The sequence below is a fragment of the Phaseolus vulgaris genome, chromosome 3, assembly GCF_051622355.1.
Source record: "Phaseolus vulgaris cultivar YP4 chromosome 3, ASM5162235v1, whole genome shotgun sequence".
Lineage (NCBI taxonomy): Eukaryota > Viridiplantae > Streptophyta > Magnoliopsida > Fabales > Fabaceae > Phaseolus > Phaseolus vulgaris.
In genome coordinates this window covers 53,867,965-53,881,890 of record NC_143500.1, presented here as the reverse complement: position 1 = coordinate 53,881,890, position 13,926 = coordinate 53,867,965, and the positions used below count along the sequence as shown (strand labels likewise).

At 32.2% G+C, this 13,926-nt stretch overlaps 2 protein-coding genes across 4 annotated transcripts; both read right to left on the bottom strand.

Annotated features, from left to right (window-relative positions):
* Positions 1 to 4,698: 4,698 nt before the first annotated feature.
* LOC137808689 (protein RMD5 homolog) lies at positions 4,699 to 7,850 on the bottom strand. Of its 3 annotated transcripts, XM_068609938.1 has the most exons (3): positions 7,723 to 7,813; positions 7,224 to 7,334; positions 4,699 to 6,045 (listed from the first exon to the last, which is right to left on the bottom strand). In XM_068609938.1, the coding sequence occupies exon 3, from the start codon at positions 6,009 to 6,011 to the stop codon at positions 4,851 to 4,853; it is 1,161 nt and encodes a 386-aa protein (XP_068466039.1). In that variant the 5' UTR covers positions 6,012 to 6,045; positions 7,224 to 7,334; positions 7,723 to 7,813; the 3' UTR covers positions 4,699 to 4,850. The 3 variants fall into 3 exon arrangements, with proteins under 3 accessions (XP_068466039.1, XP_068466038.1, XP_068466040.1); XM_068609937.2 differs by lacking the exon at positions 7,224 to 7,334 and having other exon boundaries at positions 7,723 to 7,850; XM_068609939.2 differs by lacking the exon at positions 7,224 to 7,334 and having other exon boundaries at positions 7,687 to 7,769.
* A 1,108-nt stretch (positions 7,851 to 8,958) lies between these two features.
* On the bottom strand, positions 8,959 to 13,808 carry LOC137808688 (phosphoenolpyruvate carboxykinase (ATP) 1). The gene is made up of 12 exons (XM_068609936.2): positions 13,526 to 13,808; positions 13,267 to 13,439; positions 12,451 to 12,604; positions 12,259 to 12,343; positions 11,772 to 11,872; positions 11,168 to 11,466; positions 10,708 to 10,881; positions 10,551 to 10,616; positions 9,991 to 10,169; positions 9,730 to 9,899; positions 9,471 to 9,639; positions 8,959 to 9,373 (listed from the first exon to the last, which is right to left on the bottom strand). The coding sequence occupies exons 1-12, from the start codon at positions 13,723 to 13,725 to the stop codon at positions 9,227 to 9,229; spliced, it is 1,917 nt and encodes a 638-aa protein (XP_068466037.1). The 5' UTR covers positions 13,726 to 13,808; the 3' UTR covers positions 8,959 to 9,226.
* Between the last annotated feature and the right edge of the window lie 118 nt (positions 13,809 to 13,926).

The window sequence follows — 13,926 nt, the reverse complement described above, 5'->3', positions numbered from 1 at the left end:
ATTGCTCTCTGAACTCTGAAATTGTTTTAAGAATGTAAGAATCTGAAAGCAATGGAAGTGAGATTTTTTTTGTGACACCTCAACTTGAATTTCCCCAAAGCCATGATCTTATCTTGTAGTGATTTTGGTTGGTGGTAGTTGTGTGTGGCGCACTAGGTAGTGGGGTTTTGCTTCCATGGTGCCAAACAATGGCTTCAAAAATGGTAAGTGATGGGAAGCAACTAAAATTATGATGAGAGAGAATATTAGGAGTCGTTTTCTATCGTCCTTACAAATTAAAAGTACAAGGCAATTGGGGGATAAGGTGCGTGCATCTTCTCTTCCTTCTTTTCATTTCCACATTCTTTTATGATAAAGTCTTGTTTCAAATATAATGAGATTCATGCAACTCTACCCTAACTTTTATTGGAAATGCTTATCTGGTTTTCGAGTTTCCTACTGTCACGTGTCACCTTTTTATCAACAATCTCTAATGCAAACAAATCTTAAGATGGTGCGTCAAATCATCCATGCCAATTTCCCATTCAATACCCAAATCATGTCGATGCTGCAAGTTTTGGGATCCAACACAACCCACTCTGGTCAATGCTCAAAACTAATAACAACAACAAATTAGTAAAAAATAATGTTTCAACTCTAAATTAGGGTATTCTCTCATTTGGAGTTTGGTATCTCCAATTTTATTTTTAAAATGGATCTGGATGAATTAGAAGAAAAAACACATAAATTGTCATTAATCTCGACTCTTGGATAATGTGAAAATGTATTAAGATGACCGAATGATCCCATGACTCGATCGAAATCTCGTCACTCAACCACTTTATCGTAATGAGAAGGTCATATAATGACCACGTGATCGACCGATCGATGACCACAAGCCCGGATTAGTCAATAAGGTCAGTACATGTTCATGAATTTGAATTGTAGTCACCTTAGAATTTAGTATGCTAAATCCAAAATTCATTATAGAGAGAGGGGAAGGCCATGTGATTTGGCTAAAAAGCTGCTTTAATGCGCTTCATTATTGGTCCCTCGGATTCTTAATATGAAATAGTAATCATTATATTCCAGCATATGTTACTTTTTACGCTTTATCTTCAACTATCATCAACCTACAAAAATTGCATTTCACCATCAACTTCCTTGTTTCTCTCCACCCCATAAAATCATCTATGCTATGTTGGAATATAAAAAATTTATAAAGATTTATTAGTGATGGGACGACTCTAATTGATAATTTTTTTAATTGATAAAATTGTAAAATATTACTATTTTTTATTTGTGGTTAAAATTGATTTAAAATAAAATATTATTATTTGTTTGTACTTGTGCCATTAAAATAATATTTATGCTACAATTTGTGAACTCAATTAAAGAAAATACAAATTATTTGGATAAATACAAATTATTGAAAATGAATTTTGATAAATTTAGAATAGAAATAATTGTAGAATTAAGTGAATTTGCAAATTTTGTAAAACTTAATAAAATAAATCAAAATTGGTATAAAAATTCAGTGTCTAATTAATATTAAACATAGAATAATACAATATAATATCATGGTAAAAGATAACTAAATCACAATAATTAGGAATAAAAAATTATGTAATGACGTTTGATTAAATAAGTATTCCCACGCCATTCCTGACCCAGTTGAAAAAAAAAACTACAAATTATCTAACACTTCCACTACATTTAAAAATGTATAAAAATTTTCACAAAATAAAATCAAAATGAAAATCAAATTAATATTTTTAATATTATTATTATAATTTTATGAATTTATTTTGATTGTTATTATTATTTATAATTTCGTTATTTTTATTATTTTAATTAGTATTTATTATTTTATTATTGTTTTTACACATTATTATATTTTTATTATTATTCTTACTATTTTATTATTATTAATATTATTACTAATTTTTATTATTAACTTTTCCATGATTATTATATAAATTTATATATTATTATTATATATGATTATAATATATGTATAATATATAATATAATTAAATATTTTTTATATATAAAATCAATGATCTTTTCTTCACATTCCATTAGAGTATTTTAGTAATTATGTGTTTTTAATATAATATTAAGAATTAAATTACAAATCAAATTTCTGTCATGTCATGTAAAATCAAAACTAAAATCATGAGTCAACCAGATAAAAGTTGAAGATGAATAATGTGATTATATGAACAAAAGTACAATGTAGCAATGAAAAAGAAAAAGAAAATAAAATAAATAAATTTGTCTTAGGCCTAGTTTAGTTGGTTTTCTTCCATTCAACTCAAATAAGTAGAAACAAGTGTATAATCCACATTCCTCCTTGTACCTTTTGAATAATCGAATAACCATTAGTTAAGCTAAAAAAAATCACTGAATAAAAATCAAATTTAGATAAAAAAATAATTAATTGTTATAGTGATTAAATTAGAAATTATTTTAAAGATTAAAAAAATTATTAATTTCTAAATTAGTTTCAATTATAGATAAATAGTTTTTAAATTATTATCTAATTAGTTACCAAGTTTTTTCTACCAAATTTAGAATCTAAATTTTGTAGTATCTAAATTGATCTCTAATTTAATAAATATAACAACTAATTATTTTTTATATTAAAATTGATTTTTATTTAATAATTTTTTTTAGTTTTATGCAAAATCAAACACAAAAGTAGTGTCTAGTTTATTGATGCTAAAATGTGAGTGAGGTTCATGTGAAGGACTTGCTTAACATCTTCATTATTGTTGTGATTGTAGGCTACTATTGTAGTCCTTTAAATATCTCATTGGGAATTTGAAAAACAAAAGGTAGGAAGTGAGTGAGAAGAATAGTTGTTGGGTGAATGATGAAGTGAGAATAATTTGTTGAAAGATGGAAGAAGAGAGAAAGGGTGTTTAGCAAGATATGAAGGGTTGATTCATGTCAAAGAGAGAAAAGGTATTGACAATGAAAGTTTATGTTTTGGTTGGTCCCTTCCCTTTGGACCCCTTTCCCTTCACTTTTGGGACTACACTCACCATTTTCTTAATTTACTCATAATATTTCCTTCCTTACTTCTAAGCATAAATATTTTTGGTAAATCATAATATCTTTCTAATAATTACATAAAAACAAAAAATCAAAACCACTTCATCAAATTAACCATTTTCACATATATTAAAAAAATATACGTACATTTCTTTACATAATGAGATTGTTGATCACCACAAGATGACAAAAACTTTGTTTCCTTAACTCTTCCTTCTTCATTTTCTTTCTTATGAATAAAATCCAAAGAGCCTACATTCATGTTATAAAGTAAAGGGGACCTTATCTCACGTTAATCCCATTAAAATTGTTCTTCTCATCAAATACTTGTTATCATCAGACATTGTTTTTCTTTAACTCATTTACCATTTAATCTTTTATGGTAAGGATTAATAATAAATTAAGTTTATATATATATATATATTATTTATTTATGTGTATGAGTTGTTTTTACTTAAACATATAAGATTAAGTATATATTTTAAAATTTAATTACTTAATTAAGAAAATATAGATATTTTCAGAGGAGGAATAAAGTAGACAACTTTGATAGAAGAGGGGCTGAAAAAGAGATCATGCACATCAATGAGAAATGCGTAAAAAAAAGAAAGTTTCTAATTCTGGAAATAAATAAAGAAATTTTTTTACGTAGTTTTTTATTTTTATTATAATTATTGGAAAAGTCTTCTTTTTATGTAGTTTATTACTTTTATTATAATTGTAAGGAAAGTCTTTTATACAATTTATTATTTTTATTATAATCGTAGTGGAAAGTCTTTTATAAAGTTTATTATAATTGAAGGGTAGTCTTTATGTAGTTTATTATTTTCATTATAACTTGTAAAGGAAGTTTTTATGTAGTTAATTTTGGTTATAATTGTTTTTTTTATTATTGTTATAAATTAGAGATAAAGAATTAAGAATCTTAACAAGGAAGAATTTCATTTTTTATTAATTTTTTTTTTAAAATGTGACCCTAACGTTATTTCATAAGAATACAAAATTTTCATTCACAAAATTAATTTTAATTTCATTATGATGCGAACTTATATTTCAACAAATCAATTGTTCAAATTCAATTTTTATAAATCATCATAAAAAGTATTGGTATAGAAAATATTGGTATCGATCATAAAAAAAATAATATTGATATTGAAGTCATGAACTCTAAACCTGAACCCTAAATCTTAAATCATAAACTCTAATCCATAATCCTTAAACCCTAAACATTAATCCTCTATTATCAAAATTAAAAGAGTATTTATCAACATCAATGTGAAAAAAATCTACTCACTACTTTTAGTTGCTAGTATTCTTTTATCTCTTTAGGTTCTACACAATAATCTTATATAAAAGATTACTGAACCAAGAGCATTATTTGTTCAATTAAGTTTCTCTATACTTTCATCAAGAATTCAAGTTGCAAAACAGAATCAACTCAAAGGATATAAACTAATTATAGTGTATACTGTTGTCTATTAAACAATTAGAGTATTTACAAAATTTGCTTATGAGGTGGCTTGTTCGATCTCTTGAATCTATAGATTTTCTTCTTCTGCAACTTCCTCCTATATTTCTTGAGATATGTTCAACATTACTTTCCTTCGTTGGTTCAAATGATTGCTGGTGATTATTAATCAATGAAGGACTTGCTGGACATACCCAAATAAAAAAGAATTTCTATTTACAACAAATTTATAAAATACAGACATCACAACAAGGCATGGGCTTTTTGCATGCGCCATATACGATTGCACCTATGCTAACACATGATTCAGTTTATACAAGAGTTTCATACAAACCCATCAACATCAGAAATATAGCTGCCTGCATTGACTTGCATCAATATCAAAGGGGCAATATGGGCACTTGAACACTTTTGTGCTATTCTTTGACATCTTCAAGATAGACTGCTTACAGAGGACATGGCCACAGGCCATTAACATCGGAGGGTTATCCTCGGTTGCTTGTTCCTTTGAGACAGGACAAACAAAAATAGAATGAAACTGGAACTCGCTGTCCAATTCAACTGGCACTGGTAACTGGTTCATAGACTGCCATTCATGCTTCTTCCCTGCCATGACATTCATAAATTTGAGGAGAGCTGGCAAAACCTGGACGCCTGCTGCTACGGTTACACTCAAGGGGCTATTGTAGGACTGTCCCAGAAGATTGCAGAACTGCATCTTAAGTTCCTCAGCCAACTTATCCCAGTTAGATGGTGATAGTAACGCATGGTAAGGAGATCGATCAAGCTTTCCAGTCCATAGAAGACAGCCCATAAGCTTCTGAATCTCAGTCATGTGACTGGAAGCAAAAGGAGAAAGGTGTGTTCGAGCATAAGTAAGGGCTTCCTCTCTACTTCCATTTTGAAGCACTTTTACAAATTGCATCGTGTGAAGTTTCAACACAATATCAGATCCATTTTGAGCAAGTTTGTCACAAATAGAGGCAGCCCAGTTGAGGGCTGGCTCTAGGTTATGATTCTGCATGGCTTCAAGTATTCGATACATTTCCAGGAATGGGGATTTCATAATGGCAGCAGATTCGGGCTCTCCAACCACATTCATGAAATTGTCCCCTATCTCAAAAAGACCTTGCCGGTAAAAATGGTTGGCAATTATTTGGTTTAATGTATGAATATCAATGTCGATATTTCTGTAAGCCTTGGATATATCAGGGTTGAAATATTTTTCAAGAAGTTTTCCATACTTGTTGAGTGCTACATTTAGTTCCTTCTGTGTACCTTCCATTTGAGTAAGTGGAGCAGCTTTAAGTAAACTGGCCTTAAGCTCACCCAAGACAGTTTTGTAATCAAGTTCTCGGTCAGTGTTATTTACTGACTGCATTGTGTCTAAAACACTCTCAATTTCCTGTCTGATCTGATCGATCGCTTCTTGAGTCTTGGAACAAGATAACTTTTGCTTCTTAGTAACACGGTCAAAAGCCTCTTTTATAGTACTCAGCTCCATATTGAATATTAACTGTATCTACAACTTGTGATGCCTTAAATAAGATGTGAGAGTGTTAGGACAAACTTTTAGGAACAACCAAGCAAACTTCTGTACCACAATTTGTTATGCTTTTATTCCAACAAAAAAAAAAAACATAAAAACTTCAAATGATAGGGAGAGACAGGGAATAAAACGCAGGAGAACTAGGAATCCTCCCAAAACAGAATTACACTGCAATAAAGGAAAAAGCAAAGGAAAAACACACATTTACAGAAAAGAAATAAAAAATAAATGTTATAAGAATATGAACTACGGAACAAGTGTTTAAAGAAAGTCAGCCCATAAGTGCATTTTTTTTTCTGGTATGAGAAGAATGAATAATACTTTAGAGGTAAACAAATTATGTTATTAGAAAATTTGTTCAATTCAATCCAAATCATTGCCAAAGGAGCCATAATCAGAATAGATACCCACCCCCCCACCCCCCCAAAAGTATCCATACAAACAAATGAAACAATAACCGGAAAACACTGCCATCAACTAATTGAGAAGTTTATATCATATGATACCAGGCGTAAACCTCAAGACCAACAATTATTTTCTTCTAGAACAATCTTAAACTGTTTGCAGAGCTCCAAAGTAAGAAGCAAATTCAAGGAGCAAACAAAAAACATTCATATTAATAATCTTTACACACTCATACTGATTGAGACTTATCTTCTCAACTAAACGAATAATATATCTGCTAAAAACACAATGAAAGGCAATGGAGAACATAAATTTTGGTGCAAAAAATTAATTGACAACAACAATTTATGTATAAAATAAAATTAGAATTAGAATAAGCAAACCACCTACATATTCTTTTGATTTGGTCAGAACTCTAACAAGGCTTCAGAAAGAATAAGTTCCCAAAGATTAAATTATTATAAATACATTCTATTAGTCAAACAATTATAATTCGGGAGGAGGTTGTCTGCTTGCATTATCTTCAAGCATATACCTCTATCCTGAAAAAATAATATTCCAAGTCTGCATCATGTTTCACATTAACTTTTACTGTCTTACTCAACGCCAACCAAACGGTCTGGGACGAAAACAACAACAGAAAAAAAAAGAACTTATAGGACATAAAGTAAGCTCCACTAATATCCAAACATATCAGGATACATGTCCACTATAAATTGAAGAGAATCTATTGAAGATCCACAAGAAGCTGAATCAACAAACCTAATAAAATCCCTGACAAAATAGAGTTGAATTTGATTCCTTTCCCGTCACAGGACCCCCTAATGGAAGAAAATGGATGATACCAACCTCTCTACGTTCCATCATAATTCCCTAATTTGAAATCCAAGTTCAACTCAACACAGAGCATCGTTACCATTATTTACAATTTAATTTCCAGAATTCAAATCATGCCACATCAGCCCAAGCAATGAAAAATCCAGAAAGATATAAATTTAAAATATAAGATTTAACGAAGAAGAAGAAGAAGAAGAAAAGGAAGAAAAAATTGTGTACAGAATCGATAATAAGACAGAGCTTGAATAGTAAGTTTCACAAAGCATTAAAGCGTTTATCATTAATAGAGTGAACCATGTGGAAATTGATAGCAGTATTTATTTATCAAGATGAAGAAATAAAAATAAAAAAAGTGAGAGAGAAGATTAAGGTGAAGAGTTTCGCATACTGTAATTGGTGGAGAAGGGGGAAAAGAGAAGCTTACTGAAAATGGAGGTAACAGATCTGTGGATGTTGGTTAGGGCAAAGCGCAGAGAAGAGAGAGAAAGATGAGTTTTGTGCATCAGGATGGATAGTGTAAGAGGGAAAGGGTTACTTACGTGTCGTTGCTTCATCCAGCGAGTCACTGTGCAACCCACTTTACCTACCCAAGCCCACTTTTCCATTTTCACTACTTTTTGGCCCAATACCACGCACGTTACCACATTGGCCTCTTCATTCTGCACCCATCTTTTAAACCTGCAACCCCATGAGTATGAAATGGCAAATATACCTCCACTTCAATTTATAAACCCACCCTACCTTGTGCATTAACCTCTGTAAGAATTGCCCCATTGAATGGGTTTATTTTTGTGTATTTCACTCAACATTCTTCTTTTGTTTCTTATTGTAAACAATTAGCATTGGGCTCCATAAAATTATATAATGCTATAAGAGAATAGTTACTTTACTTTTCTAGATTTTCACTTTCTTCAACCTTTTTCAACTATCAAAATTTCAATTCTCACTATTTACATTCTTCTGTTTCCCACTTCCTTTCATTGCTCACTTCAGTCATAGCTTTCCCTCATTTTCTTTTCTGTTCATATTGGTACCTCATTCCATGGTTATTAAACTCTTCAATTAATTCTCAAATCTCAATATTTTAGATGGGTCAAACAAATTAATTCTCAATCAAACCGTTTTGTGTGTAAACTCATCTAAATTTAATATTCATATAAACTTTTTAGTCAAAGAAACAATTCAACCAATTTGTAAATTTCCCCCATTAATCAACTTGTGTTTTACTATAATTCAAATATTTGAAGAAATTAACTCATTTTAGAAGTTTTTACTTTAATAACTAATGCTTTTTTGAATTTATTTATAATTTAGACATTTATATAATTTGATTTTATTTAGTAATAACTAATTATTCTATTTCATCAATATGATTTGTTATTCTACTTTATTATGAAATTGAAATATAGAATTGTTGTGATATTAAAGAGTATTTTGTTATATATATACTTCTTAATATTATTTTTTCTTTATTAAAGAAACTTTTTTCTTTCAACTCTACAAGTTGAATTTACCTGAACTTGGAGTTTCCCAAAAAAAATTTCTGTGTAAAGATGAAGAACTGCAAGAACCAAAACGGCGATTGAAAGAAAAAGCAAAAGAGGGTAACATGAACCCTAGCACAGCGCAGAGAAAAGAAACGAATAACGAAGAAGAAGAAGAAACTGAAAGAGAATATTATTCACTCTGTAATCGAATGTTACTCGCCTTTACAAAATAAAAACTGATAAAGTAAAAACAAGGTGCAAAAAGAAATGGGCCATAGACTCCGGCCCACGTATAAGGCAAAGCCCAAAGAGAACAAAAACGTAGACACGCAAGTAGGAACGATGTGGTGCTTTGAAACACATAACACCTTTGAAAAAAGTGGGATTGAAAAAGAAATGTATAGATACTAGCAAAGAAAGCTCCTAATCTCCTAATTAATCTTAATCAATGATTGGACCAGCAGCAAGAATTTCTTGTGTGAGGTTGTTGCTATCTCCAATCTGGTAATCGGTGAATGTTTCAAAATTGTTCTTGAACAATCCAGCCAGCTTCAGCAGTGTCTCCTTGTAGGCTTCTTTGTCTGACCACTGAAATCAAACAAAATTTCCAATCTATGTTGAAGGACTTGGAAAACGGAAAAGTAGTTTAATGATTGAAAATGGTAAGAGTTTTAGCACCACTAACCGTGTTCTCAGGGTCTAGAATTTCCGAGTTCACTCCTTCCACTTCAGTGGGGATCTCAAGTCCAAATATCTCAGTCTTCTTGTACTCAGCATTCAAGAGATCTCCAGAGTGAATGGAATCAATAATTTTTCTTGTATAAGATAGTTTAATTCGACTTCCAGTGCCATAGCTGCAGTTTTGCACAACCAAAAACAAACATGGTTTTTGAAAAGTGTGTTGTTAACACTATTTTTTGACTTTATTTGTACTAGACGCTTACCTTCCACCAGACCATCCTGTGTTAACAAGCCACCCAGTTGCACCATTGTTCTGCATCTTTTCAGAAAGCATGGCTGCATACTTGGTTGGGTGTAGCATTATAAATGCTGCTCCAAAGCAAGCTGAAAATGTTGCCTGTGGCTCCTTTATACCCTCCTCCGTGCCAGCCACCTTTAGTCCTCATAAAGAAAAGAGCCAATGAGAGAGATTCAGAGGAAGCAATATTATCAAGAATAGAGTGTTGAAGTTACTCAGACATTACCAGAGCTGTGTATCCACTGATGAAATGGTACATGGTCTGTGACAGGCTTAGCTTACTCACAGGTGGAAGCACACCAAATGCATCACATGCCAAAAGAATCACATTCTTCGGGTGAGGACCAACACATGGTAACTTCACATTTGGAATGTACTCGATTGGATAAGCTGCACGAGTATTTTCTGCAACATGAAAAAACAGTATTATATTTATCTAGCTATCCACAAGGTCTATTACAATTGATTTCTAATCACTATAAGGCACTTTTGTGTATCATCATGTTCTTATGCTCCACTTTATTGTTTATTGTCTAAATAAAGTTCAAATCAAACTAACTAGTCTGCATCAGGAGTTCTACAAATAGAGGTTTGATTTGTTAAATTCCATCATTATCCATTCATACTAGTGGTTTAATAATAAGCCTCTTTTATTTGTAGGAATTGACCTCAAATATTGGATTTGTGTTACGAGTCAGGGACATCTTGCAAACACATTAAGTCAACCATTAATTTGATATGACCTAGTCACAACTAAGTCATTATATAAACCAAGTCATTACTTACCTGTAACTGATTTGTCAGCATAATCAACTTCACGAAAATGCTCATCAAAAACAACATTCTCCACAACTGATAGCCAAGTGGATAAAAATGTATCAAAATTCGTGAAGTCAAATTTCAAGAGATGTTAAACTAGCCTAAGATTAACAAAAGGCAATACCTGTGCCAAATTTGATCGCGTTCCAGATGTCAGGCTCGTTCTCCCTAGAGAGATCAATGCATTTGGCATAGCAACCCCCTTCAATGTTTGAGACACCTGTCTCACTCCAACAGTGTTCATCATCTCCAATCAAAAACCGGTTATGATCCGTGGACAGAGTGGTCTTTCCAGTACCTAATATGAATAATTATAGAAAAAAGTTCATTAATTAGAATGGACCCTTTTGGTGCAAGCACTTTTCTAATCACATTTGTTTTAAGATTTTAGTTGAAATGCTGCAACAATGTAAAAGGTTTTTTCATAAGTTGTCAGACACAATAAAATCATTATTTTTTTAACTAGTCAAATGCATGAAAATCTTTACACTAACCTTATATGAAAGTTCTATGGAACAAGATTCATAAGCTTCAAATAAAGAATCTGGTACCAACACTTATTTGATGATCGAGAAAAGTTATACCTGAGAGTCCAAAAAAGAGAGCAACATCCCCAGATTTTCCCATGTTGCAGCCAGAGTGTAGGGAGAGGATTTGGCGCTTAGGCATGAGATAGTGCATGACACTGAAGAGACCCTTCTTCATTTCCCCTGCATACTGTGTTCCAAGGATGACCATTTCCTTCCTTGCAAGATTAAGATCAATGCTAGTGGAGGATGTCATGTAGTGAGTGTAACGATTGCAAGGAAACTGCCCTGCATTGTATATAGTGAAATCTGGTGTGCCAAAGTCCTCTAGCTCTTCAGGAGTTGGTCTAATGCACCTATATTGTACACATTTTTGCAGATTCACTTCACTATATTGTACACATTTTTGCAGAATCACTTCACTATTTCATTCACTGAGAAGGTTTATGCATGTTCAATAGATATTTCTATATGATTAAATTAGAACTGATACTTAAAAATGCTATCCACTTATTTGCACCTGCATCTTTCTCACATCACTTTCTTTTCATACTAAAACAAGAAAAGTACCTTAATTTTTAATATATTTTTTATGGTTGATTCTTTAAACACTGGCTTGTGATTGTGGTGGTAAAGTATTCTTTTGCTTATATACACTTACATGTTGTGCATAAACAAGGAATGGTAAGCTCTGGCTGAGACAATCCTGACTTTGATTCTGTTCTCTAAGTCCCAGTTCAAGAATTGGTCATTCACGAAGACCTGAAAATTAGATAAGATAATTTCAAGTTCAGATATAAATTATAGTGTATACACAATAAAATTTACAATTTTCAAAATTGACTCATTTAATCCATAGTATTTAAGAGAATAGAACTTCAACATGATAACAATGATCTCGTTTTAAAAAGGTGAAGTGTAAAATTAGAGAAGTTTAAAAGTCATAATTCATTTATAAAAAAAGCTAACTTGCCCTTTTAACAAATGACAACAGGTTCCAATCCTAGTCATCACCACCTCAAATAGATTGTATAAACCCACAAAATAAGACCAATTGCAGTGATAATTTACTTTGTTTTTATAACATAGTTATTTGTGCATGCCAGACAGAAAAGAAGATAAAAAAAAAGAGAGAGAAGAGAAATGACCTTGTCCAAAGAGTTCAAATAATCAACTGCTCTTTCCCTGTTCACCATGAAACTGTGTTCGTCCATCTCAATGTTGGGGGAACCCCTTCAAAGTAAAATAACACAAAAGATAAATCAGATTACAGAATAAACAGTTCAAAATGTTTAGCACCATTTGTAACATATATATGTAATGTGATGAACAGTACTTACTTTCCCCACCAAAGCTCATTTTCAGTAAGTTCGTCCTTCACCACACGCTTGTCTCTGGGACACCGACCCGTCTTGGCCCCAGAAAGTGTAGCCAATGCCCCAGTCGAAGTGATGAACGATCCTTTCTCATACTTTATCGCTTGTTCATAAAGTTCTGTTTCCAAATTAAGTCATATTTCATGTTATATTCTTTACCATTTTTGTCAGATATAATGAAATTAATTTAGATTACTCAACTCATTATTTTTAATTAGCAATGAAATGTTTGTATTTCAGTTAGACAACTGCAGTACATAGATTTAGGAATTAAGAATTTTGCTCATTAATTCAACAAAAAAGAGCATGTGCTAACACCACAAAGGGCCATTGTCATTGACCAATTCATCTTTTCAAATATACAAGATGTGATGCTGAACTCATTTTCGTACACCACAGTACAAAATGATGTAATACCAATCTGTATCATTCAAGAGAAACACACACACACAAGTAAGATATTATTAAGATTCATAAACTACTACACGGTCAAAACGTACAGAAGGAAACTTGTCTTATGAGAAGCTTTAAGGGTCATTTTATTTACTCTCTCTTCTCATTATAAAGTGTAACTGTTAAAGTAAAAGTAGGCAACATTATTTTATACTTAAAAATCAAAACCTCTTTCCCTATGGAGGGGCTTTAAGTTTATCTCACAACAGAAAAATTACTACAAGCATACATAAATAAAATCCTAATTCTCTTTGAATCATAAAAAAGAAAAGTATATGTAAGTAGTTGTTGAGTAAGACAGTAAGCATTAAAAAGAGGAAAGAAAACCTGCGGGGGAGAGGTTATAGAGGACATGGGTGAACTTCAAGGCACTGTCGCTGACAGCAATGGTGGGTGTGACTGGAACATGTGCATGCCTTGACCCTTCAAATCTTCTTGCTGCTGGATCACCCCTCACCACCTTAGGTCCACTTCCTCTCGTCAGTGACGCCAAAGAGGCACTGCATGCATGCATGGCAAACACGTTTCAACCAAACTTCTTTAGATCATAGTAGTAACATGTAGTGTAGCCACGTATAAACATTACCTGATAGACTCTAGCTGCATTTTACTGCGTTCTTCCTCAGAAAGATTTAAGGAACTGGCTGGCTGCGCATTCCCCCTGGGAGTGGTGGGTGCAGACCTCTTCCTCTGCAACGAGTGAAGCTCATCAATGGTATGAACCCTCACTGTTGGACGATCACCTTGTTCGTCATCGTGATTTCCAAAGTTCCCAGTTGTCGGCATCTTCGTCTATTCAAAAAGTGAAACAACGAAAGTGGCTGCGTGAAAGTGCGAAATGGAGAAGAAAGATGTAGCGGTGATGGGAGAATGTGTTGTTGAGTGTGGCTTTTAAAGGGTGTGATTAATCATCCACGCGTAGCTCAGAGAATCATGGTTTGATCATATCTCTAGGGTCAAGCTAAGAACAATTCCAAATCACCCTAA

Coding starts and splice junctions, on each gene's coding strand:
- LOC137808688 (XM_068609936.2), bottom strand. CDS start 13,725: ATGCCGACAACTGGGAACTTTGGAAATCACGATGACGAACAAGGTGAT. Junction 13,440..13,525: donor ATGCAGCTAGAGTCTATCAG/GTAATGTTTATA, acceptor GCATGCATGCAG/TGCCTCTTTGGCGTCACTGA. Junction 12,344..12,450: donor AATGAGCTTTGGTGGGGAAA/GTAAGTACTGTT, acceptor TTTACTTTGAAG/GGGTTCCCCCAACATTGAGA.
- LOC137808689 (XM_068609937.2), bottom strand. CDS start 6,011: ATGGAGCTGAGTACTATAAAAGAGGCTTTTGACCGTGTTACTAAGAAG.